We start from the raw sequence: 23,907 nt of genomic DNA, 5'->3' as shown, positions 1-23,907 counted from the left end.
CTGTGTAATCTTGCTGCTTAGCCAGGAAATTTAGCAGCGCCGTAATCTTGTCGCGTGTATGCGCGAATCAGTACCGCCGATGAGATCAGCTTGCATGTGATGATGCTCCACTCGGAACCTGGGGTTGCAATCGTACGACATCTTTGAGCATTTGCATTAACTTTCAAGGTGTCAGTAATATTTCTTGAGATGTTTAGACGTTTCGAACACATTTGGTACAAGGCAGGAGGCATTTGATTAGTCACGTGCAGGTCGGCTGCACTTTCCTCCATGATCGATGTGGCGCAAGCAGCGCCACAGCGCCACAACCCAACTTTTTCTGTCCGAGAGCCGAGCAAACAAAAGTTCGTGCTGCACCAAGGCGCAACCACGACACTTTACGCCTCACAACATTTGGAGATGGCGCCCCAAACGAAGATTGACCGGTCCTTCGGCGCCTTGACGCCCGCGCTGTCTGAATGGATCCTCGAAGCTGTGGATGCTATGGGTTTTGTGAAGACCACGCCGGTGCAGCACGCTGCTATTCCCATGTTCATGAAGAACTCTGATGTTGTTGTCGAAGCAGTCACAGGAAGTGGAAAAACTCTTGCGTATGTATATGGCTTTTGTACGACGTGTCTGTGCTGACTCGAGGCAGCTTTCTGATCCCGATTGTTGAGCGCCTGCTTCGACTCGATGCGCCCATCAAGAAGCATCACGTGGGTGCCATAATCATATCGCCAACAAGAGAATTAGCAACACAAATTCACACTGTGTTGTGCTCACTACTCAAGTTTCATGCACCATCAGCTGCAGCACTGGAACGGGAGGATGACGACAGCGACATGGAAGACGCAGACGCGCCACCAAAACCAACGTTCCCTGCCGGTACCCTGAAGGTGGTACCCCAGCTACTACTCGGCGGTTCAATCACACCAGCCCATGATCTGAGTGCTTTTCTCAAGAAGCAGACTAACGTACTTATTGGCACACCTGGTCGACTACTCGAGTTACTGTCCTCTCGACACGTCCACTGCTCGTCGTCTTTTGATGCCCTTGTCCTAGACGAAGCCGACCGACTTCTTGACCTAGGCTTCAAAGATGATCTACAGAAGATCCTTTCACGACTGCCGAAGCAACGGCGAACAGGGCTGTTCAGCGCCAGTGTCAGTGAAGCTGTTGACCAACTCATTCGTGTAGGCCTGCGTAACCCGGTCCGCATCGCTGTCAAGGTAAAAGCCAGGGCAGCCAAGAATGGTCAGATTGAAGATAAGCGGACACCTGCAAGCTTACAGATGTCTTATCTTGCAGTACCTCCTTCGCACAAGCTGCCAGCCATCAAGCAAATATTAGAATCAGTACAACCACAACCTCAAAAGACGATATTCTACTTGGCAACGTGCTTTGCCGTCGACTACTTCCAGCATGTACTACCCGAAGTACTCAAGGGTCACACTATCGTTCCCCTCCACGGGAAGCATCCTGACAAGGTGCGACGAAAGAACTTTACCAAATTTGTGGACAGCGTTACGCCATCGATTCTGCTCACCACTGATGTGGCCGCTCGTGGACTGGATATCCCTTCAGTAGACCTTGTCTTACAACTTGATCCACCTAGCGACCCGAAAACCTTCATTCATCGATGCGGACGTGCTGGCCGAGCTGGAAGAAAGGGTCTCGCGGTCACTTTCCTTACCCCGGGCCTGGAAGAGGACTATGTTGAGTTCTTACGTGTGCGACAAACCCCCGTGACCCCACTTACAAGTCCAAGTATTACTGTCACGTCAGAAGATATCGAACGAATCACCAATGCAATCAGGAAGGTAGCTCAGACCGATCGAGCTATCTACGACAAGGCTCAGCGTGGCTTTGTCTCCTGGGTTCGTGCTTATAGCAAGCACACAGCTAGCTCTATCTTCCGTGTTGAAGATCTGGACTGGACCGAACTTGGAAACGCCTGGGGACTGCTTCGTCTTCCTCGTATGCCTGAAACAAAGAAATGGGAGGGCGACAAGTCACTCGGTGTTACAATGGACTTCGACACGTTCGCGTACAAGGATAAGGTGCGTGAGCAGCAACGTCAGACGGAGCTTACGGAGGCCGCAGCTCAAGGTGGCACTGGCAAGAAGTTCATCAAGGAGAACAAGATTGCAAATGCCTGGACGCAGCAGAAGGAGCACAAGGCCACGAAAGAGCTCAGGCGCGAGAAGAAGGTGGCGAAGCGCGAACACGATCGCCAGGCAAAGATGACGGACGAGGAGCGTAAGAAAGAGGAAGAGCTTAACAACATGATTGCACAAATGCGGAAGAAGGTGAAGCAGACAGAAGCTGCTGAGGAGGAGGATGAGTTCGAAGGATTCGATGACTGATTGGCCAGTAAAGAAGGAGGTATGTCGGGCGATCGCGCGCTTTGTTCAGGAGGCCAGAACCCTGGTACGAACTTTCGCCTAACATCAGCAAGCCTTGGCCCTTGCAACTTCTCCTCGACCCACTGAACTACCTACTTGTCCACGGTGAGTTCGGCTTGATGGTCTAGGATGTCACCACACCTTGCCGAACAACTTCCATGCAGTGGTTCATGAACGGTAGAGTTTTATCTTAGACTGGCATCCACATCGTTGGCTGGAACCTAATCGCATCCCCGCTATTCTCGGAGAGTCGCCATCTCTTTCGATGCGGTGACTGAGACTCTGGGACAGATCATGCACCCTGTTGGCATCCGTTGAGAATCTGACTATGCCTCCTTGTTGCTAGGTCATCTCAAAACAAAAGCTAGCGATCAGTGTCCCATGGCAACAGGTATCTGTTGGGACCACATGTATATGGGTACATGTGCGACCTCACAGGACAAGCGAATGCTTCAGCTGCTCTGGAGAGTCGTAAGACGTACTGACACAAAAGGATCTGAGGCAAAAAATACTACAATCATGCAAAAATCCAGTTCACCTGCTCCTCCATAATTCAAATCGTTGGCTCAAAATACTGTGCACCAACGTTGCACGCCACTCGCCCAGAGCTGTCTTGTCCAAGACTGATCAATACCCAGAGTCGGTGGTGGCGACCAACAACAATCGTCTCAGAGGCTGTCTGTAATCTCATCTAGCTGTCATCGTATTGTTCTTGGAAGGATCCACGCATACACCAGTTCATTCCCATTCAACCATCGAGCGAGGGTGTGAAGGTCGAAATTTGATATACACCTCAGTTACGCGAAGCGAGGAGTATGCGTGGGCTATATGCACTTAGAAAGAACAGACAGCCTGTCTGCTATTGGCCTGACATTCCCGAACCCCGAGGGTACCGGCTCACCGTTGTGTACCAGGCCTAATGCACAGCTCCCCTACGCAGTCGCCAAAGTCCAACCGTTATGTTGGACCCTTAGATCTGCATTGCAGGAATGTGACCAGTGTGCAGCGTCAAGGAGCAAGCCAGAAAAATCGCAAATCAATTCGGGTCTTGCAAGAGGATCAAGGTTTTTGCGAAGCTCAGACAGAGACCTCAAAGTACCGAAGGATATCAAGAGCTCTATCGTTAACAATGGCATTATGATCGTCAACATGCAAACGGTCAAATTAGTCTGAAGACTCGAGCTCGTGTTGCATTTCAAGTCATTACCGGTCTCCCGGTCCGTGCCTATCAAGGCTCTTGGGACGGGTCCCCAGCTGAGCGTGAAAGCATAGTATCGTGCTGACGCAATCTGTCAAGCAGACTCTAGCAAGTCACCGGTGAGTAGTATTTTCGTAGTAACTCTTGTCATGTAGTTTTCGAATACCACGTTGCTACACGATCTTCTCCCAACCATTGACTGTGCTTCGTCATAGCAAATCTTGAAATCCCTTCCACAATTATCACGACAGCAGTTCACATCTCGCTTAGAACATTCAAGCACACTCCTAACCTCCCATGTCACTTCGACCTGTATCTTACACATCCACCGATGTATGCCAACGTCGGCACATCGTACTCCTGCATTAACCCTATCTTTATTTCCACCTCAGCTTGCCGTCCACCCTCCACTCATATGGCGGCGTGGGTCGCTTGTAGAATACGATATAATACTGCGCTGAGTTGCTATCTACCTAGGAGAAGACAATATATACTGCTTCTGGAACCTACAGGTCTAGAATAGTCTAAGTAGGGACATTCAGGCCTCATACGGACCAATTGATACTGAGTTTGCGCAAAGTATGCTAGTACCTAAGAACAGTGATTGAATTGATGAGGAGCTATGGAGAAACACTGACAAGTTTTCAGTGTGTCTTGCTTGCTTATACGCTAAATCTTTGTTGTGAGTCCTCATCCTCAGCGCAGCTAGGAAAAGTACAGTTGGATCCGGAGAGAGAAAAGCACCATTGCTGATTGGTCCATTGGGTTGTGGTCATCGTCATCACATGATAACCACAGGGAGAACACTAAACGTTGCAATTTGGCAGACAGCTGCTTTGCAGCCACTGCACCACACAATCCCGTTACAATAAAGTCTTGCAATGACGTAAAGTTCCTAAACAGTAAACAGCGTCTTGCAACTAGGCTTACAGTAACGCTGTCCTGTCCTTATACATGCAATATCCCATCAAAACGTTGCACAATGCAACAAGCAAATTCCGCAAGGCAGCAGCTGTCTTGATTGTCTCATACAATGCCATGACATAGTATAATGCATCCACCCACCCGACATGCCACATACGCTGCAAAACTCCCAAACAATCAATATAGCCACTGCCAACACAAGCTCTCTGCAAGAGCCGCCAGAGGCAAGCGGGGGGGGGGGGGTCAAAGGAGTTGTGAAAGGGTTTGCGTGAAGGTGCAGGTAAGCAGTCACGTTGCTGTCTCCTTGCTGTCTTCTTTCACTCTCGCAACACTCCCACTAACTATATGTTATCAAGCGCCCTCCCACTTCCGTCCTTGTCACAGACCGTTACAACTCCACTGAACTGAACTCAACTCAACTCAACTGTTCAATTCATGATGGCAGCTGTAACAGGCGCCCCTCCTCCAGATCCTTTGCGACTGCCACCCTCAGGACCCACTGGCACAGCATCAAGCAGGCACTTCTGCATCCGGTATCCCAGCAGAGAACTCACGCCGGATGAGGTGGCTGCTGGTCATACTCGCTGCTCGGAGTGTCGCGCCAAGCATGCTACACAGACTGCTACACGCGTAAGTACCACTTTCAATCAAACGCCATACCTACCATATATTTGTATATAGGGTCAGGTGACGTCAGGTCACCTGGGTCCCTGTATACCCGCCTTCTCGGTTACCGGGCTTTGACGCCAGATTGACGAAGCGCGCATTGGAGCTACTACCACAGGCTGTCATCCAGACAAGTTTCCATACATCAGCATGCCAACACGTAAGCTCACACCTATTTCAGAATGGAACAAGACTGTTATCTTGAGTTGGGCGTTCTCATCACTATACCCAAGCAGTATTGACGCTCAATCTTTGCTAGTAGTTGATGAGCTGTACGCTTGAGAGCCGTTAGGCTCTTATCAGGTAGGCAGCAGGCCTCGTGCCAGCGGCTGTACTGATCAACAGCGTGGAACTGTCGATAGGCACAGGTGTTGTGTATTGTCTTGGTGCCTATCTGAGCTACGGTTTTGTGAAGGCATCAGTTCTGTACTATGACGGATTTGGCCTAGCGGCAGATCCAACCTCCAGGTGCTGGGTAAGGTACCTGGGCATCAACAGGAACATCCACAGATCGCTGCTGTAGCAGCACTCTGTCCTTTCATTTGGTTGAACAAGGTCAATGCCAGTCGATAGAACGGGCGTCCAGCGGGTTCTCTCTGTGGCCGTTGGCTGACAAGTTTGTGTAGCTTTTGCCTGTACCCAAGCCTCACACTTCTTCCCCTTGTGGTGCTTTAGGTAGTTGATTAACCTGCATACTTTCGACGTGGCTAATCGCAAACGCTGCCCGAGTTCTATTTCGCATGACCCATATCGAGTACTCATCTTACCCTCACACGACTCAGTCCCGATTGCACGCGGCTGCTGAGAGGCGGTCTTGTGGAACGGTTAATTCGCACCTGCCTCAGCCACGGCTCTTTCCATCCCACCTCCTTTACAGGCATCAGGAACTACGGCACGAAGGCCTAACCCAGCTTGACATCACTTGGCAGCTTCCGAATCTGCACCGGGTCCATGTAGGCTGAATACTTTGCAGCATCGCAATAACGCCTGAATTGCGCGTGAAGAAAACGGTATTTCTCCTCAGCGATCCATTATCAGAGCGCCGTGGAGCTGTATGATGGACTCTTCAACACGCCACCAATCTCTTGTTAAACTGTGTCGGACGAAATGCGCCCAATGTTGAACACAAGCATGAAAGCTGGTAACCACTATAAGTTTGGTCAGACGATGAAGTGCAAGTTCGGGTCCCTCTCTAGAACGGGTCATTTGCGACTCATCGTGGTCGTACGCCGTCATCAAAGTCTTGGTTTCGAGCTCCACTTGAGAGAGCTTCTCGTTTCCGCAGATCACGATGCTAAGCAACAGACGCCTGAACAATGGGAAGAGAAAACCCTGTTTCATGGCCGTCAAGCTTTCCCGGCGAATCTCTGAATGCAACGAAGCATAGGACTGTTCTGAATTCGAACCTGCATGCTAAGCCCGATAAACAGTCGCATTCCGCTCGTTTTGTAAGATTTCAAAGACGTTACACATCATCGGACTACCTCGGAGGCCTGTTGAAAAGCGGAGAGGAATGGGAACTAAGCAGGTTGACGTGCTACAGGTGGGTCAGCAGCCAACGGTGCCGCAAGTAGCAAGCTCTGGTAGCGCTAGGTCTTCACTGCTTGGCGACACTACCATGACATGGGAAAATACCAGATCGAGGGAAGAGGCTCAAATGGATTGTCAAATGCGGAGTACCAACATTTTGTTTGTACAGAAGCCGACCAGCAGTTCCTGGATATACCCCAAACATGATGTTCTCCAAGGATAGAATCGCATGAAGTGGCAGCCGGAAAGCTAACAGGAGATTACCGCCGTTGAGCGTCTACCGAGGAATCCCTGCTGGGAAGCCCGTGCATGAAATACCTTCCACGTTTCGGTCCTGTGCCGGCTTCGAGACTGCAGGATTTATGAAACAATTGACTCAATCGGCCAATCAGATAAGATCGAGTTTCCTATTCAAAACACATCTCCGCGATGGGGCCCGGCTGTGCCATGCACCCGTAGTTCGGTCCGATGGTTTGGTACCTAACATCGGTCAAACATTGACCTGCCTGGAATGCCCCTATGCGATCTTGGCGATACTGGAGGAGATGACGGAAGGGCTGAGTCTGGATACTTAGACGCTGCAATAGATTAAAAGCTAACCCACTTGCAGTGAAGGTTGAGTATATCCTCACTAACTTTCGAAACAGGGCGCGATCCTACTGTTGACGCAATTGGAAAGAACAAACAAGACTTTACCTCTATAAAACAAACGGACAGCTACACTTTTAGTTTCTCCAACCCAGGCAGGCACCGCTCAATTTCGTTTCTTTTCAACCCAGTCACTCATTCATAGTCACTCCTTCAACATGCGCGTCTCAGCTCTCGCCTTTGCATCCGTCGCTCTTGCAGCACGCCCCTTTCTCAACGAGCCCGACACAGGCCTCGATGACCTCCTCGGCTCTGTCGTTGCCAATGGCACACTTGCGCCCCTTGAGAACATGGTTGGTCTTCCCGACTTCGAATGGGCGGCTCGCAAGTACATGAACATCTCCTCCTACACATACTACCGCAACGGTGCTGCCGGAGAGTGGTCATACCGCAACAACCTCGAGGTCTTCACTCGCCACCGTCTCCGACCCCGCGTCCTGAGCGACATCACCAACGTCGCTGCCTCGCTCCCCACTACACTGCTGGGTCACAATTTCTCGGCGCCTTTCTTCATCTCGCCATGCGCTCGTGGTGGCTACGCTCACCCTGATGGAGAGCTCAACTTCGTCAAGGGTGCTGCCGCCGGTAACATCTTGTACATGCCATCGCTCTACTCCTCTCAGAGCTTCGATGCCATTTACGCCCAAGCCGCCAACACCACCCAGCCTCTCTTCCAGCAGGTCTACCTCACCAACAACCTGACCGAGACCCAAGCGCTCTTCACCAAGATCGAGAAGACCGGCAAGGCTAAGGCTATCATCCTCACCGTCGACTCCCCTGGAGACGGCATCCGTCACCGCGCAGCCCGCTACGGTGTTGGCTCCGCAGACATCAACCTCAGTCTGCTCACCTGGGACCTGTTCCGCCAGTTTTCCAACATGACCTCCCTGCCCATCATCCCCAAGGGAATTCAGACCGTTGAGGATGCCCGGGAAGCTGTCAACAATGGCGCAAAGGCTATCTTCCTCTCCAACCACGGCGGCCGCCAGCTCGACACCTCGCCCTCGTCGCTGGAGATTGCGCTTGAGATCCACCGCGAGGACCCGGACCTTTACAACCAGGTCGAGGTCTACGCTGATGGTGGTGTCAGGTATGGATCTGACGTTCTGAAGCTGCTTGCTCTTGGTGTCAAGGCTGTTGGTCTCGGAAGGCCATTCATGTACAGCAACGTCTACGGTACTGAGGGTGTCGAGAAGGTCATTGATATCCTCAAGTACGAGCTCATCAATGATGCTGCGAACTTGGGTGTTGGTGATCTTAAGAAGATTGGTCCCCAGTATGTGGACTTCAAGAACAGTCTTAACACCTGGTACAGCTAGATGACACTAGCTGTGCTGGTGGGTGGGAGTTAATGAACTCAGTTCTACATGCGACTACCCAGTTTTGTGAGTGAGGATTAAGCTCAGTTCCCTTGTCCATATTTCAATTGAAACATACACTAGATCTACTTCATTCTACCTTCTGCCTTGATTGCACTCTACTGTGGTGGTCTGATAGCCATCGAATCCTCAACTATGAGCCTTCGTGAGCCACACATCACCAGGTCCATCCGCTTGCTTTGGCTTATCTTCAGGATTGAACAATGTGCCGCTCAAGAACGTATGAGGGAAGCCATGATTGAACTTGTACGCGCTCTCAATCTTCTCGATCTCGTCTTCGGTCAAGGATACGGACAGTCCGCCAACGCTGGCCTTGAGATGCGAAACCTTACGCTGGCCCACAAGGGGGAAAACGTAGGGAACTTTCTGGAGAACGTAGGCGAGCGCAACTTGCAGAAGTTCACAGTTCTTTTCTTTCGCGACTTCCTCCAGAACACTAGACACGTGCTTGTCGTGCTCCGAGAGAGGAACTAGGTTCCTACCCTCGCCGCTCTCCTCGTATGCCTCCTTGGTCTGGAATCGACCCTTCCAAGCACACCATAGGAAACAAGACCCATACCCTGGTGACGCGCCATGGGGATAATGTCGCGCTCGAAGTCGCGCATACCTGCGTTCCACATGCCCTGGTAGATAATAAACGGTCGCAGACCGTGGTCTCGCGCGTACTGGTTGGCTTGCGATACGATCCAGGCAGGCGTGTCGGAGATACCAAGATACAGAACTTTGCCGGACACAATGAGGTCGTTGAGTGAGTTCATAAGCTCCGGGATCTCAGTGGTGTAGTCCCACCAGTGGATATAGAGCAGGTCGATGTAGCGTGTCTGCAGCTTCTTGAGGGACGCCTCGACAGACAGTTTCATGCTCTTGCTACCAGTCCCGATGTAGTTGCTCTGGAGGTGCTCAGACTTGTGCGCCATCCAGCCACTTGTGAACTTCGTCGCGAGAACGATTTCATCGCGATTTTTGCAGCTTGCCATCCATTCGCCAACCCACTCCTCAGACTCGCCGTCGCGGTAGACGTTTGCGGTGTCGATGAAGTTACCGCCCTCGCTGTAGAAGTTGTCCATAATAGCGAAAGCCTCATCTTTAGGGCACACACCATAGCGTTCGCTGTGTAACTCGCCAAAAGTCATGGCTCCCAAGCAGAGAGGGGAGACGCGAACCGAAGCTGAGGGCTCCAGTTGGCGGTGGCGGAAGAGGGGGAAAGACTTGTTGAATTCTGGCATGTTGGCGATGATGTTCTGGATGCGATGTGGAAGGCTTCGCCAATTATCGTCCTGGGAGATCTGATTCTCGATATTTATCCCTCTGAAGAGTTGTATGAGTACCACACTATCTCGTCACTGAAGTCACGCATTTTGAGTCTGCAATGGAGTTTAGCTATGATTTGGGTTTAAGTATTGTAACGCCAACAAAGTTGAAGCCTTTGACGTTGCTATGAGCTGCGACCCGATATTTTACCATAAAGGTCGCGAGAGGATAGGTCGAAGTGGAGCCCGCCAACCTGGATGCGCTCGAGCGAGCTAGAACATGCAGGGCGATGACCGTGCGGTAGGCAGCTCTGGAAATATAGGGAGCCATCATTGTGGCGTTCCTTTGACGTTCGGCTTCATCTCATGAGATTCTTGCCCTACTCGCTTCGAAGCTGCAGTGTTGTTGAAGTCTGCAAGCAACTCACAAGGTTGGAGAACACTGCGGAGCTTTCAGCAGGCGCCACCGGACATCCCGTAACTTCGGGGTTTACAACTAGCGCGTCGGCAGGTTGCATGTCCTTGAGATCTCAAGATCCATTGGGATGGGATTTGTGTAAATCGAAGCAATCTTGAGCGTGCTGGCTTTCGATGATACTGCGGCTGCCTGCAGGTGCGGCACAGCCCACCTGCGCACCGCAAGCTCACCTGCGCGCCCATAGGTTGGTGTCTTGTATCCCTGCCAGGGCATTATGTGCAGCCGGTCCTGAGCGAAATTGAGAAATGCGCGAAGAGAACTGTGAGTTAAATATGATGAGAAGTTGATGAGGTGACTCTTGGAAGATGTTGAACATCGGCGCCCAAAATGGAAGTCAACCAGGGAGGAGAATAACACAATGATGTACTTTCCGTTGTCGCTTTATCGAAGTCCTTTTATAAGAGGTATTCAGTAAAATCCATTGATGACGAAGCAAAAAAAAGAGATTTGACATACCGATGTAGCTACTCAGATGCCGAGTAATACGGTGCTTGCAACATCAAGTCAACAAAGTTCTGTTATGGTCAAAAAGCTTCCCATACGCTGTTTCGTGTTCCGTTCGATCCATTTTCCTGAAGCATCCTAGAGGATACCCGTTCGGAGGGTCGAACACTCGTCTCACTGCCCAGATGGCTAGATATCCGTCGAATCTCACGAATACGATGCCCATGCCTCCCAGGGTTGTACATGACGCTTGAGAGTTGTTTGTCTGACACATTCTGGTGTCTCGGCCCCCCACTTAGCCGGTAAAGCTCACAGCCCACTTAGTTCCGCCCGTACCTACTTGAACCAACACTTCGACGTTTTTCAACACTGTTCGAACAACACTCAAATGCAGTAATATAATACAACATTGGTTGTAATTTTATCAATGTCATCAAACAGCGGCCTCATGGTCTAGTGGTATGATTCCTGCTTTGGGAATAGCTCTCAAATTTGCAGGAGGCCCCGCGTTCGAATCGCGGTGGGGCCCGCAGTATTTTTGCGGTTTTCGTAGTTATGATTTTTGTTGCGGGCGATCAACATCTCTCCAAACTTAGAAAGACCCTTACTCTCCAAAAATTTCCTTTCCGCACCCCTACCGACATAGAAAAAGCTCAAAAGAAATTCGAAAAAGTCTTCTTCGTATTGTGGTATGACCTGCAATTGAAGGTCAACTCGAGAACCAACGGTGCCCTCCAAAAAATCGATCTCCTTCTCAGCCCTTTAGAGGGCATAGGTGCTTTCTTGAGAACTTTATCGGCGGCACCCCCTTCAACCAATCATTGTAGGTTTCTGCCTTCATTGTTGTGCGAAAAGTCAGCAACAAAACAAAGACTTGATGCCTGCCTCCACAAGCCACCTGCACATCCTTTTCTCAATATCGAACGATATTGAGGTCTTTCAAACCCTTGGGTCACTCGATCCTTCCTATTTCTTCAACTTCTTGTCTTCGCCCATAGAGTTAGACTGTAACACAGTTTACGTACCACACGTGTATCGCGCTATTCAGATTTGTCTTGAATCCAAATATGTCTTGAGAAACCATTCACTTCACAGCCAGTGCAATTGCTTTCATCAACGAACTGGAGCTCATGCTCATTGCATCTACGGTAGATCGTATTTTCCTGCCCTTCGAGTTCTGCTCAGATATATATACAAAAAAAACATCTGTCAGCCTCCACAAGGCTATTTCCACAGCGAGTGTCACCGCATACCTCCAGTCCTTACATCGCGCAATGTTTATTTCCCCATTGATCCTTGTCGCCACCAATCCTATTCTTGATTCGAGGAAGGTTTTGACTACATTCTTGCAAACCTTGTCAAGGCTATGAGGACCTCCAGGGCTGCTGATCGGCCTTGCCAAAACTTCTATGCGAATGACTGATAGCTCCTCTGTGGCGGATGTCATGCATGCCAAATCGCTGCTGAACAAACGTTATAAAGATCTGAACATTCTTGTTTGTGGATGGAACGACAACTTTCAGTGCACAAGTACAGCTGATAATATTGCAGCTAACATGTCGCATGCATAGCTAGTTGCTGCTTCTATGCTTTAGCACGGGTATGCAGTTGACAGCAATGCTCGTTTTCATCGACAAGCGACTTAAAAGTTGCAGCGTTCATTTATGAAATCGTTATAGGTGGACATCTTCCAGGCTGCCAACGTCAGGTATAACATCAAATCGCTGCGAAGCTCAGTCATGAGACTGACTCAATATGGCAGTTGTACATCATTCCATTGCCGCGAACAAGGTTCGAGAACATACACATAAACACTATGTAATTATCCTAACCTAAACACCACCCATGCATCCCTCAGAACTCCATACACCCATGCCTTCATAACCATCATAGACACGGCCTCCACCTCAGCTCAAATCCAGAATCTCAACTTCACTCTCCCTCCATCTCCTCCTCTCCTTCCCCTTCAGCACAACACCTGCCCCCTTCGCCGGACTCTCAGCATCGACATAAGCCCATGCACCAGCCAGACTCTTGCGCAAGATGATCTGCCGTTTTTTTGTTTCCTTCGCTTTCCAGGCTGCGGGCGGTGAGGGCTTACGCTGCGGTTCTCGAGAGAGGGAAGTGTGGTTGCGTGGGGAGCGGCGGAGCGAGGGTGATGTTGTGGGGTTTGGTGATTGTTGAGGTGGTGGGATGGGCGATGCGAGGCCTGTGAGGTCGAGCGAGTCGATATCTGGGGAGCTAGAGTTGGTGGGGTTGAGGTGTGGTGTTGTTAGGTCCAGACTGTCAACTTCAACTGTAGCAGCTTCGACCGCTTGCGGCTGCGGTACCATGTGCTCTAGTTCGAATGCTATGGGATCTTCTGTTTGGGGTGGAGCCGTTGTTAGGTCGAGGGTATCCACTCCTGGGGTTGCAGCTTTTGTCTTGTTCAGCCGTGGTGAGGTGCGTCGTGTGCGTGTAGTCGTTGTCGTCGCCTTCTGCTTCTCACTCGTGACAGATGACCTCGACGAAGAAGATCGCGACGCGTTAGACGATATTGAAGTCAGTGGCGGTCGCGCTCGTGTTGTCAGTGCATATTGTGGTACTTTTAACGGTGGCGAGAGTGTCAAGTCAAGAGTGTCAATAATATCAGAAGAACACCGTAGTTGTGATGGCGTGGGTACAGGTGCGTCGTCAAAGATGGTCGTCGTGTCTCGTAACTTCGTTGGTGTTTGAGAAGCTCTCCATGTGTCGAGCGTGGTCTGTCTTCCCTTTCCAGGCGATGCGGTCACACATGCCCCATGACTTGCCTTCGTTATCCGTGTCTTTGCTTTCTTAGTGCGTAGCTGTGATGGTGAGGGCTGTGCAGGTGAAGAGTTCACCAAGTCCAGTGTTTCGATGGTATCCAGCAGAGGTGGTGTATCTGGCCGCTCAAACGCACTGCTCAAATCAGAGGGTAAGGTTTTTGAACGCTGTATAGGCGCACGTCTTCTCTGCTTCATGTCGCTAGCCGGCAAATCTTCCAGTACCGGAGAAAGTGTTTTCTCTCGAGGCGGGGCCACTATCGGTGGCCTGCTCAGCTGTCGCACAGGCGAAGAAGAGAGCAAATCGATCAGTGTAGCTTTCGGTCGAGTTGGAGGCAGGCCAACGTCATTGTCCTGCGGCTTCGCCAATGTTCGCGACGATTTCGACCCAGGCTTGGTGACCTTTGCAAAGCTTTGGATTCGAAGCTGAGATACCTCTTGCGTCGTCTTCGTGCGTCTTGTAGTGGTTTTGGCCTTCGGTGCAGCTTTGCTTGGTTCTTGACTCGCTGCTCTCCTGGGCTTCGCTTTGGTCTGCCTTTCAGCCTCCCAATCCTCAACCTTCAGCGGCACGCCCACCTTGACAAAGGTCTCCATAACCCATATCCTTGCCGGCTTGGTAGGATCGAATCTCGTGGGACCGCGCTTCTTTGGTCCTTCTGCATCATCTTCTAGGTCCAAAGGAAGGTCATCATCATCACCTGCACCCTGTTGTGAGGATGGTGGAAGCTCGAAGTCGTCGTCAGGCTCTTCATCATCCAGGTTGATTTTTACAAGCTCGATTGGCGTGAAGCTTACACGAAGCTCAGTGCTGCTGTCCGTAACAGCATGCTGGCGTTTACCATGTATGCCCTTCACTAGGAGTGCTTCGTCCTCTCGAATAGCCTGGATGTTGTTTGTAGGCAGACGATCGATATGTGCAGCTCGCATGCGCAGTGCACGAACAAGAAGGGATGGCGCAAGACTGCGTACAAAGTGCTTTGCTCCTTCGAGCTTGACCCAGTCGAATGCATCTCCAGTGAACCCGCGAAGACCAGGGTAATCAAGTTCCTGATCCCAATTGATCGATCGCCGTAGTTTGTCCAGCCCAGTCTGCGTGGAAATGACAGGGTGTGTGTAGTATCCAAGAATATCGAGTCGGGGGAAGTCGCGAGGTATCTTCAAAGCACCATGCTTGCGTTTGAACAGTTTGCTTTCGTTCGTCTTCAGCTCGTGTTGCAGCCGTTCCCTCCATCTTGACAGCGCGACTGGGTCATTGCGAGGTATACTGCATAGGTCGCGCCCAAAGCCAGCCTTCGCAGCCTCACAGGCTGTCTTCGGTCCACATCCAGGTATCCCCTCTGGCACGTAGTCTCCACCGCTCATTAGTGCGACCAAAATCATACCCTCACGATCCAGCGCCGAAGGTCCGTTCTTCGTTTCGACAGCATCGTAGACGTTCACGTGGGTTGGGGTCTTGCCCGACTTCTCTGGTGACCAGTTGCGGATTGTGATTCCACTTCCAAACATGAGCGTATCCACATCTTCACTCAGTACAGCATCCACGATGCCCTCCCGCTGCAGTAGTGCGCATTCTGCTTCAGCTTCACCGGGCGCAAGGTGTATTGGGTAGCCAAACTGCTTCAGCAGCTGCTTGGCGAGGAACTCGGGGATCGATGCAACGTTTGGCCCGGTGCGCTTGTTGCGCTTGAACGGTGGCTTATTGGGCCCATCAAAGACGAAAACGGGGTGTATCGAGAGTGCGATTAGGCGTAGGAGGCGATAGTAGAATGTTCGCAAGGCAGGATTTGTGCCACCTATGGCAGTCAGCACTTTGCTGCAGCATGCGCATAGCTGTCGCAAACATGCCTTTACTAGCTTGTATCTGGAAGAGCCATATCGATGTGTCTATAGCAATGCGCAATGGTCGACCGGTCTCCTCGAACTTCTCGACGGCAAGCTTCGACAGCGCTACACGCCGCCCAGGGCCGATTTCCTTGTAGATGCTGCATGAATTAGTACCACTACCACTAACAGGCGACGCGACACCTACCCATGGATACCCATCACGTCTCCATCACGCAAACCTTCAAGAGCTGCAATGCAGTTGCTGGTGTACTGCCTGGTGATGATGATGGACTGGCAAGGGTCAAATCGATTGTTGCCCAGGGCAACCACGCGACACGCCCAACTGTAGGGCTTAGGGTTCTATACACCCATTGTCCAGTCACCTCGATATAGTCACGACGTAAGGCGGCATCTTATACCACTATGGCGCCCCGTGGAAGAACCGAACATATCAGCGAGAATGCTGCTCGCGGCTACTCTTCATCGCCAGATCCTCTTGCCTTGTCTATACATGAAAACACGATAGCATCAACACGAAAACCACAACACGCACCGCGTGCACGATCACGAACAAGCTCGCCGAGTAAACAGAATCGCAGACCGAGCATGCCCGAATTTGAGATATCTTCACCGGCCAAGTCCATGGTCATGAACACACCAAGAATGGGCGGCGCCAGCCCATGGCGTATCAAAGTCACAGTACAGGCTGAGCCTGAAAGTGACGGCGAGAACACCATGTCGCCCACAGTGAAGAAGGTCACACATACAAAGACCACAACGATACCCTTGAAAGATCACGATGCGCCCTCACCACTGAAGCGTGGGCGAGGTCGACCCAAGAAGGCAGATGCAGCTGGCAGCACACCAGCGAAGACAAAGCGAAAGGGCACACCAGTAAAAAGGGCGGCGATATCAAAGTCACGGAATGCAAATGTAGGGCCGGCGGGGTCGAGTGCGGCAGATATCGATACCGATGTACCGCCCAAGAGTAAACGAAACCGCCCAAGGAAGGTCGTTCAGCCAGCGACAGAGGACGAGGAGGCGCTGGTAGCCGATGTACAGGAAGATGAAGGCGCAAATCAAGTTGATGCGACACCCTTGCCTACCGAGCAACCACGAACAGTAGCCTCTCATCTCGACACGCCACAAGAGACCGAAACGTCGAAACGACTGCACGCACGCAAAGGCACGCCACATGCAACAAACCCACTAGCGATCGAAATCTCATCAGATGAGGAGTCAGATGGAGCCAGCGATGTCCTCACACCAGCTACTGGAGACGAGGACGAGGCCAGGGATGAGCAAGTATCTGTGCACAACCCAACACAAGCCACGGCGAAAGATGAGGCGGACATGGACTACGAGGAGCCTTTGCAACATGAAGTCGATGACGACGATGATGAGGTGGAAGTAGATAACTTCGCATTCGACGAAGGAACAACGAGGATGCCGGACGACTCGACAATTATTGATAGTGAGGGCTTCAGCATCATCTCGGTCGACTCGCTGCCTACTAGATCTAGCCCGCCTAAAGCAGGCGAGAACACGAATGCCCCGGTCCCGAGTATTGCTTCGGTCATGAACCGCGATTATCTGGACCCCGCTGCAGTCAGACAACCAGGTCGCGAGCAGGGCGTAGCTTCTAAGTCGTCCCCAAGACCTTCGCGGCTAGTTTCAGTCTCAAATCGTGTCCAGTCTTCGCCCGCCCTCGCGCAGCCGCGGCACATAACACCAGCCGTTGACAACGAGGCTCCGTCAGCACCACCCAGTATTGAGCCTGCTCGTGCTGCTCCTGCCAATATCGAAACGCCTAAGATGGGGCGAGCCTTGACAGCAGGCGTTGCTCTGCAAGGAGTCTTGGATCCTGCCCGCTTCACACCAGACGCTTCTCAGGAGTTGGCAGCCGATCGACATGGATCTCTGGATGACCTTTTCCGGGGTTTCAGCGAGAATTCACGAAAGCAATTACAGGATGGGCTTCGTCTAGGCGAACAGCTTGCGCAAAGTCAGGCTGCGAATGAACCGTCACCGTCTCTCCCGAAACCCAACACAGCACGCACAGAAGCCGCACCAAAGGAGCGGCCCATCAGGACACAACGGAAATGGAGGACACGCCTTCTCACACCTGAAGATGAGCAGAATAGCGAGCCCGCGGTACCTGTTGCTGAAGAAGCTGAGGTTCAATATCCCACATCGGCCGTTGAAGAGCAAGTAAACCCGTTGCCCAGCCCAACAAGGAGCGAAGACGAAGGCGAAATGAGTTTTCAGGTCGACAGCATCGTAGCCAGCGTGATGGAAGAGGAGGCTGAAGAACCCAAGACTACGGCAGACAAGCAGAAAGGGACTGGCTCTGCGCACAAAGTAGCAGAACTGGACAACCACGAAGCCGAAGAGGACTGTTCAGACATTTGGCAAGAGGAGGGCAGCCGAGCCTCCGATTCTCCAGAGTCTGCTTCGACCGAAGACGCATCCTCATCACAGGAGCCAGATCTGTTCATCGAAAGCGTGGCCAGCAGACCTGGTCGTGGCAGGTTCCAGCGTCGAAACACACGACAAGTCAAACGCGACAATGGGGCAAATACGTCTCAGCAACAGAGCCCTTCCTCCATTCAGCCGAATCAGCCGGCTCCTACCAGCACCCATAAGGGCAAAGCAAAGATTGTAGAGGAAGAAACTAGGCAGACCGAATCTGAGGAGCGAGACGATAGCACGGCGAGCGAAGGTAGTGATGATACAGGCATGTTCTTCCAATCGAATATGCCCGCAGTCTACGGCAAGAAGCGTCGTGACCGGAGACAGCCAAAGGGCGACAAACTGGATCTATCATTGTTGTTGCATGAAGGCGAGAGTTTGCAACCAGAGACATCGCCCGAAAAGCAGGCAGCTCCTGCACAACCCAACCCCTTCCTCGACACCCCGCCTCGCTTTGCTGGGTTCCCATGCTCACCAAAGAAGAGCAGTCCTCTCCGTCGCGAGCTTCGTGGTTCGGACATTACTACGCCCAGCCGCTTACACGATGAGTCGACACTGCCTCTTGCTCAAAGCTCGCCATTCCACTCACGCATCGAGGGAGACAGCATGCTCTCTACAGCATCCGACCAGCGTCAAATCCTTGCTGAGATGGAAGGCGCGGACGTAACTAGCAACAGCATTCGCGTCTTACGTGATGAGGCTGATGAGTATCTTGATGCCTATACGCCTCAAGAACGGTCATTGAACGAGATCGAGGAGGTTACCGAGTACAGCAGGACGCTGCAAGCTGATTCGAGTATCATGCCATCGAGCCCACCTCAAGCTAGGCGGAATTTCTTACAGCACGCTGCGTCCTCATCATACACGCCGAGTTCTGCGGCTAAAGAGCCTCAGTCTGATAATGGCTCAGAAGCCACACCGACTCCACTTGCTCGAGACGCAGCACCGCAACACGACGCAATCGTCGAGTCCTCCTTCGTAAGCATCAGCTCAGCCGGTCGCTCTGATGGTCTTCGTGCAGCAGCACAACTCCAACGCGAGTCCTCCGCCGGCGCCAGATCTTCGCCACCAACCCGCGCTCATCCCGTCCTGTCCAAATTCTGTCCTCTCCCACGCATCGAGCCGTGGACAAAGACACATTACAAGACCCTCGACAAGCTACACGCCGCACATCTAAAGCACCCAGCACTCTTCTGCTCCCTAACAGTTCCGCCCACAACATTATCTCGCGCGAATGCAGCTTTACTCGCCTCGTTTGCAGCTACGACGGAGAAGAACTACGTCGGCGCTCAGGTATCAGCTTGGGGATACACCTTCACGATGACACCTGAGCTCATCTTGCTGTGTGAAGTGTTCATGCATCTCCTTACTTTGAGCTCTATTGAGGACTATGAAAGATTGAGTGGGAGGGAAATCGAGATGGGCGATGTTGGCCCCGGTAGAAACGGGGACAAGATCTGCAGGGAAGAGGTCATGAGAAGATTATGTACGGTGGTATTGGGCGAATACGTTAGAGCGGATGAGAAGAAGGGGTTCAAGGTCAAGAAGACTGGGGCTTTAAGGATTATTGGTGCGGGCGGTGAAGTGCTCTGAAGATCTATCGGTGGATACACTGAGTTCATGACTGTTGGTGATCCTGTTTGGCGTTGGGTTTGTTGGAAGTTCGATACCTTTTGCCCATGAGAATTCACTCACTACACACTTGCGAGGTAACATTCTTGGAGCGTGCGCTTTCGTGGTCTTCATTTGCGTCTCACTCGGTCCATCGCGACTTCCCTACACCCCCCATCAAGAACTGCATCTATCGTTCCTTCAGTCGCTCTACCTCGCCCCACATCACTTGCCTCGCTCGCTTACGCTTCCAGCGTCACGCACGCCACCACACCTCTACATGATCAACATGGGACCCTCAACACCGACCTACATATACCATATACTTCCATTCACTTCAATAATTTAGAAGACGGCCCAATGGTGTAAGTCTCCTCAAACCCAGCTTTCTAGCTCTTCCTAACAAGCATCCAGCTAGTGGTATGATGTAAGTTCAACCACCCCTCCCGCTCTCAATTGTATCTAACAATACTGCAGTCTTGCTTTGGGTTCATCTCAAACTTGCAAGAGGCCCCGCGTTCGAATCGCGGTTGGGCCCGTTGCTTTTTGTGTTTTCTATCTTGGTGAGAGGGGGAAGATGTAAGGGAAGGCGGTGCGCGGCGAACTTTTTTGGCAACTAGAGTCTTGTGTATTACAGTATACACATAATTGAATTGGCTCATAACATTGACTCCCGCGGCCGCCGGGGAGCATTGAAGTTGCTAAGCGCCTTCCAGAGCTCCAAACCCTCTTGCAAGCTCTCATCGTCTTCGATCACAACATGTCCGGTCTCCTTGAGTGTCCGAATCTGCCTGTCGTCTCTGGTCCCCCACTGTACCTCTTCGCCTTTCAGAAACTGGGCTAATGGTTTCTGAAATGCCTCAGTAACCACATTCTTCTCATCTACAGTAAGATCATCGCCATTACCCCAGAACCAGATTGGCAAATCCGTTGTATGCGTTGGACCGTACTTCTTTGGCACCTTCTCATCCACGCACTTCGCGCGCCACTCTATTCGATATCGATGCAGCAGATCACCCGCACTGTGCTGAATCAATGCATTCGCCATGCCGCGTTCGAGTGCGTGGATCTGTACATCCGCATACACGTGCCCAAAAGCGTCACCCCAACTCCGATACTTCTTTGGCAATGTGCGGTCGGGGAAGTAGTGCTTCATCAGCACCTCGACAGCGGCTTGAGGATAGTCTGCCTCCAGACGGTGGAGCAGGTTGTCGAACCCAGATTTTGGTGGCTTCCAGGTCCCGTATAGGAAGTGCTCTTGTGAGCACTCGCCCATCATGATTTTGACGTTTCGGCGCTTTAAGCGCTGTGCAAATTTCCCGTTGGAGAGTTCGCCGATGAGGTTGGGGCGCACGAATGTGCCGTCTGTGACGGCCCGGAATTGGTGGATTTTGATCTTGTTGCTGGCTGAGATAAGGGTCTTCGCAGGTAGTGCGCGTAACTTTACGAGTTTCTCGGATGGTCGAAGCTTCAATGGAATGCTGAGAGCTGTTAGGAACTCGTTGAACTGCTGTGTCGACTCATCCAAGCTCTTTGGCTGCATGCCCGGGCCGTTTGAGAGCATGAGTGCCCTCTTCACTATGGCCTTCTTGTCAGGTACACCAAGGTCGTACGCTAGCTGATGAAACACAGAGTGTGCTCCGGCCGAGTACCCTGAGACGGTGATGTTCGAAGGATTGCCGCCGAAGTAGCTGATGTTCTCCCATGTCCACCGCAGAGCTAGTCGCTGGTCCCAGAAACCAAGGTTGACAGTGAAGTCGGGACATGCTTGGAGTAATTCAGATGAGGAGAGGAAGCCGAAGAGATTTAGTCGGTAGGCAGGCGCAACTACAATGCATCGCGTGGGTGAGTCGCTGAGGAAGGCGCGCATGTCCATGTCATTTGGGTTGCCGAATTGAAGGAAACCTCCATGTATGTAGAACAACACCGGCCACCCTGAATACGGTCAATCGTTGTTACACCTCGTTTACATGACTACAAACCTCCTTTGGGTGGCTCCCCAATCGGAACCCAAATGTTGCTCTGCAAGCAGTCCTCCTCCCACAGATGATCGTCAAGTCCTTGCCGAGTGATCTGTGGACACAGCCCACAACTGCCGGTGAACCTCCCAGGATTGGACTTCGTTCCGTAGCGATAGCATGTTGGCAACGATCTCGGCTTCTGGAAGCGAAACGGTCCTACTGGCGGAAGACCGAATGGGACACCACCGAAGAAATGGCACAGAGGTTTTGACTTGTCGTCAAGGTATGTGAGTCCTTCGACGACACCGCGGAACTGCAGATCCCGTAAATAAGGTCGGGAAGGTTTTGACATGGTTGTATGAAGTGAGTGTCTTGAGATGGAGGGTCAGATTCATCCCGAGGTCCGGATACCGCAGGCTGACTAGTCCCTAGAAGGTAAGGTCCCATCACTCAATTGCTCCAGTGAAGCATATCATCAGCACAAACATATCGATGTAGTAAACTTGATATTCGGGTATCTTGTCGAGGCGACGTTTGTGGCGCCTGATCTCCCTGCTCCCGGTACGCCAATTCCCAAACAATGCTCCAACAGCTTCATGCAAAAATAGGCCATTTGTCTTCTAGTGCGTCTTCACGTTCTGCGCCCTCGCCAACCACAGCGCAACACTCTCTTTTGCAACCTCACTACCCCAGACACCATCGGCTCCTCCACGCCTCCATTCCTCGCCAGATACATCTTCGCCGCCGCCTCTTGTGGCTTCGCCAAGCAGGACTTCCAGGTCGCGCTTCTGCGATGAAAGCCAGCGCTTGAAGAACGCCACAGGGTCCTTGGCCATGCTGGTGAAAAACGCGTGCTTGGCCTTCGACTGGCCGATGGCACCCATGAGCAAGACTAATTGCTCGTCTAGCTTCTGGATTTCTTGCAGGGTCTGGATGCTGTCCGGTCGTCGCAGGATGTCCTGGAACAAGGGCTGCATTGGGTCCTCGAGTGCCACTTGTACATCGTATACGGTAGGTTCTGATGCCTTGCCGCCATCTGCAGGCGCAAGGTAGTCCTTGTCGACGCGAATCGTGTATTGTAATTGGATGGACGGAAGTGTGGTGAGATGCGGCTTGATGAGCTGTGGGAGGTTCGGAAAGTAGAAGGAGTCCTGGCCGTTGAACAAGGCTTTGAGTTTTGCATCGCAGGCGAATTTGCGCTCATCATCATCTTGTTGCAGGTGCTGTGACCGTGCGTACTCCCAGATACCCATCAATACACCTGCGCGGTCCTCCTCGTCGGTGTCCAGCAGCTCAGACAGAGGCTTGCTGAGTCGGAAAATCTCGGGGTTCTGGAATCGTTGCAGGTTGATCGTAATGTTGATGCTCTCGTCGCCCTTGCGCTCGAATTCGAGCTCGCTGAAGTTGCTCTCCTTCGCTGTGGGGTTCTCTGGTCGCTTCCACTCGATTTGTGTGAAGTTGTCGGGCTGGAGGTCTTTGTTGCGTTCGAAGTCGATTGTGATTGCGCTGAAGTATTGGGAGAACATCTTCGGTTTCGAGATAGATATTTTCGACTCTGCACCGTCCTCATCCATAGCTATAGAGTCCTGGTCAGCTTTAATTGTTCATCAACCCTGCCGATAGGCAGCAGTTTCATGCCAAAGCTGTTGAGAGGTCTCAGACAGCTTGCGCAAAGCTTCATGAATGCGCTCATGTAGGCGACTGCGCAAAGCTTACGTACCATCAGCGTCCTTGCCCTCCTCGTCTTCGTCCTCATCCTCAAGACCCTCGTCGCCCTCTTCGTCCAGCAGGCGACCCTGAATCTTGACGCGGTAGGTGGCATTGGTGTCGCTCTCAAAATCGAATGCATCTGCGTCAATGACGTTGCTCTGCCATGGCTGGTTCTCGGCCGTGTTAGAGATCCAGATGCGCATAGTACCATAGCGCGAAGCTCTTGAATGGTGCTTGGAGTCCATAACATCCAGCTTCTTGCGCATCATGGTCGCGTCAAGCGTACGCTCAATTTCGCGCAGCTCACGGTAGCGCGCTACACCATCGCCAATGCAGACATCCTCCACGCCCTCAGGCATGTTTTTGTCGGTAGGGTTCTTCGCGATTCGGCGCATCTTTTCGCGTCGTTCGGCCTCAGCACGTTGCTGAGCTTGCATATTTACGGCATTGTACTGCTGCGCAGCTTGGTGTTGAGGATGCGCAATCGGGGCTGGTTTGCGAAACATGGCGTCTAAGTCAGCCCTACTGATCATAACTGTTTTCAAGGTATGCGCGCGAGTTTGATTGCGTTGTGGTGGATTTCACGATGTGGAGTTACGTACCGGGCCCTCGCCGAGCAGGAGTTCCGATTGTGCCTGCATT

General features: G+C 51.9%; 8 protein-coding genes and 1 non-coding gene across 9 annotated transcripts; 5 read left to right on the top strand and 4 right to left on the bottom strand.

Moving 5' to 3' along the window:
• Nucleotides 1–399: 399 nt before the first annotated feature.
• Nucleotides 400–2,348, top strand: BU25DRAFT_457474 (ATP-dependent rRNA helicase-like protein spb4; the record flags this gene model as incomplete). The annotated part of the gene is made up of 2 exons (XM_033710115.1): nt 400–590; nt 638–2,348. The coding sequence occupies 2 exons, from the start codon at nt 400–402 to the stop codon at nt 2,346–2,348; spliced, it is 1,902 nt and encodes a 633-aa protein (XP_033562861.1).
• Nucleotides 2,349–4,776: 2,428 nt separating this feature from the next.
• Nucleotides 4,777–5,534, top strand: BU25DRAFT_409692 (uncharacterized protein). Its single transcript, XM_033706113.1, has one exon. It carries the CDS (start codon nt 4,945–4,947, stop codon nt 5,188–5,190), a length of 246 nt encoding a protein of 81 aa, XP_033562860.1. The 5' UTR covers nt 4,777–4,944; the 3' UTR covers nt 5,191–5,534.
• Nucleotides 5,535–7,511: 1,977 nt separating this feature from the next.
• On the top strand, nt 7,512–8,672 carry BU25DRAFT_420630 (S-2-hydroxy-acid oxidase; the record flags this gene model as incomplete). Its single annotated transcript, XM_033708031.1, has 1 exon — nt 7,512–8,672. One exon carries the CDS (start codon nt 7,512–7,514, stop codon nt 8,670–8,672), a length of 1,161 nt encoding a protein of 386 aa, XP_033562859.1.
• A 189-nt stretch (nt 8,673–8,861) lies between these two features.
• BU25DRAFT_447678 (Aldo/keto reductase) lies at nt 8,862–9,973 on the bottom strand (the record flags this gene model as incomplete). The annotated part of the gene is made up of 2 exons (XM_033709550.1): nt 9,215–9,973; nt 8,862–9,098 (listed from the first exon to the last, which is right to left on the bottom strand). The coding sequence occupies exons 1-2, from the start codon at nt 9,956–9,958 to the stop codon at nt 8,862–8,864; spliced, it is 981 nt and encodes a 326-aa protein (XP_033562858.1). The 5' UTR covers nt 9,959–9,973.
• Nucleotides 9,974–11,346: 1,373 nt separating this feature from the next.
• BU25DRAFT_t61 lies at nt 11,347–11,433 on the top strand. The gene has a single exon. It is a non-coding gene; the product is annotated as a tRNA-Pro (tRNA).
• A 1,297-nt stretch (nt 11,434–12,730) lies between these two features.
• BU25DRAFT_409691 (uncharacterized protein) lies at nt 12,731–15,762 on the bottom strand. Its single transcript, XM_033706112.1, has 3 exons — nt 15,717–15,762; nt 15,533–15,669; nt 12,731–15,480 (listed from the first exon to the last, which is right to left on the bottom strand). The coding sequence occupies exons 1-3, from the start codon at nt 15,728–15,730 to the stop codon at nt 12,812–12,814; spliced, it is 2,820 nt and encodes a 939-aa protein (XP_033562857.1). The 5' UTR covers nt 15,731–15,762; the 3' UTR covers nt 12,731–12,811.
• Nucleotides 15,763–15,934: 172 nt separating this feature from the next.
• On the top strand, nt 15,935–19,584 carry BU25DRAFT_439185 (uncharacterized protein; the record flags this gene model as incomplete). The annotated part of the gene is made up of 3 exons (XM_033709097.1): nt 15,935–17,872; nt 17,906–18,067; nt 18,101–19,584. 3 exons carry the CDS (start codon nt 15,935–15,937, stop codon nt 19,574–19,576), a joined length of 3,576 nt encoding a protein of 1,191 aa, XP_033562856.1. The 3' UTR covers nt 19,577–19,584.
• Nucleotides 19,585–20,244: 660 nt separating this feature from the next.
• On the bottom strand, nt 20,245–21,919 carry BU25DRAFT_365458 (paraben-hydrolyzing esterase precursor). Its single transcript, XM_033703816.1, has 2 exons — nt 21,577–21,919; nt 20,245–21,529 (listed from the first exon to the last, which is right to left on the bottom strand). Exons 1-2 carry the CDS (start codon nt 21,905–21,907, stop codon nt 20,253–20,255), a joined length of 1,608 nt encoding a protein of 535 aa, XP_033562855.1. The 5' UTR covers nt 21,908–21,919; the 3' UTR covers nt 20,245–20,252.
• A 256-nt stretch (nt 21,920–22,175) lies between these two features.
• On the bottom strand, nt 22,176–23,798 carry BU25DRAFT_338701 (uncharacterized protein; the record flags this gene model as incomplete). The annotated part of the gene is made up of 2 exons (XM_033702738.1): nt 22,176–23,131; nt 23,276–23,798. The coding sequence occupies 2 exons, from the start codon at nt 23,796–23,798 to the stop codon at nt 22,176–22,178; spliced, it is 1,479 nt and encodes a 492-aa protein (XP_033562854.1).
• Between the last annotated feature and the right edge of the window lie 109 nt (nt 23,799–23,907).

The sequence above is a fragment of the Macroventuria anomochaeta genome, assembly GCF_010093625.1.
Source record: "Macroventuria anomochaeta strain CBS 525.71 unplaced genomic scaffold BU25scaffold_12, whole genome shotgun sequence".
NCBI classification, from domain to species: domain Eukaryota; kingdom Fungi; phylum Ascomycota; class Dothideomycetes; order Pleosporales; family Didymellaceae; genus Macroventuria; species Macroventuria anomochaeta.
The sequence above is the reverse complement of the archived record's forward strand: the minus strand, read 5'-3'. Positions and strand labels throughout refer to the sequence as shown.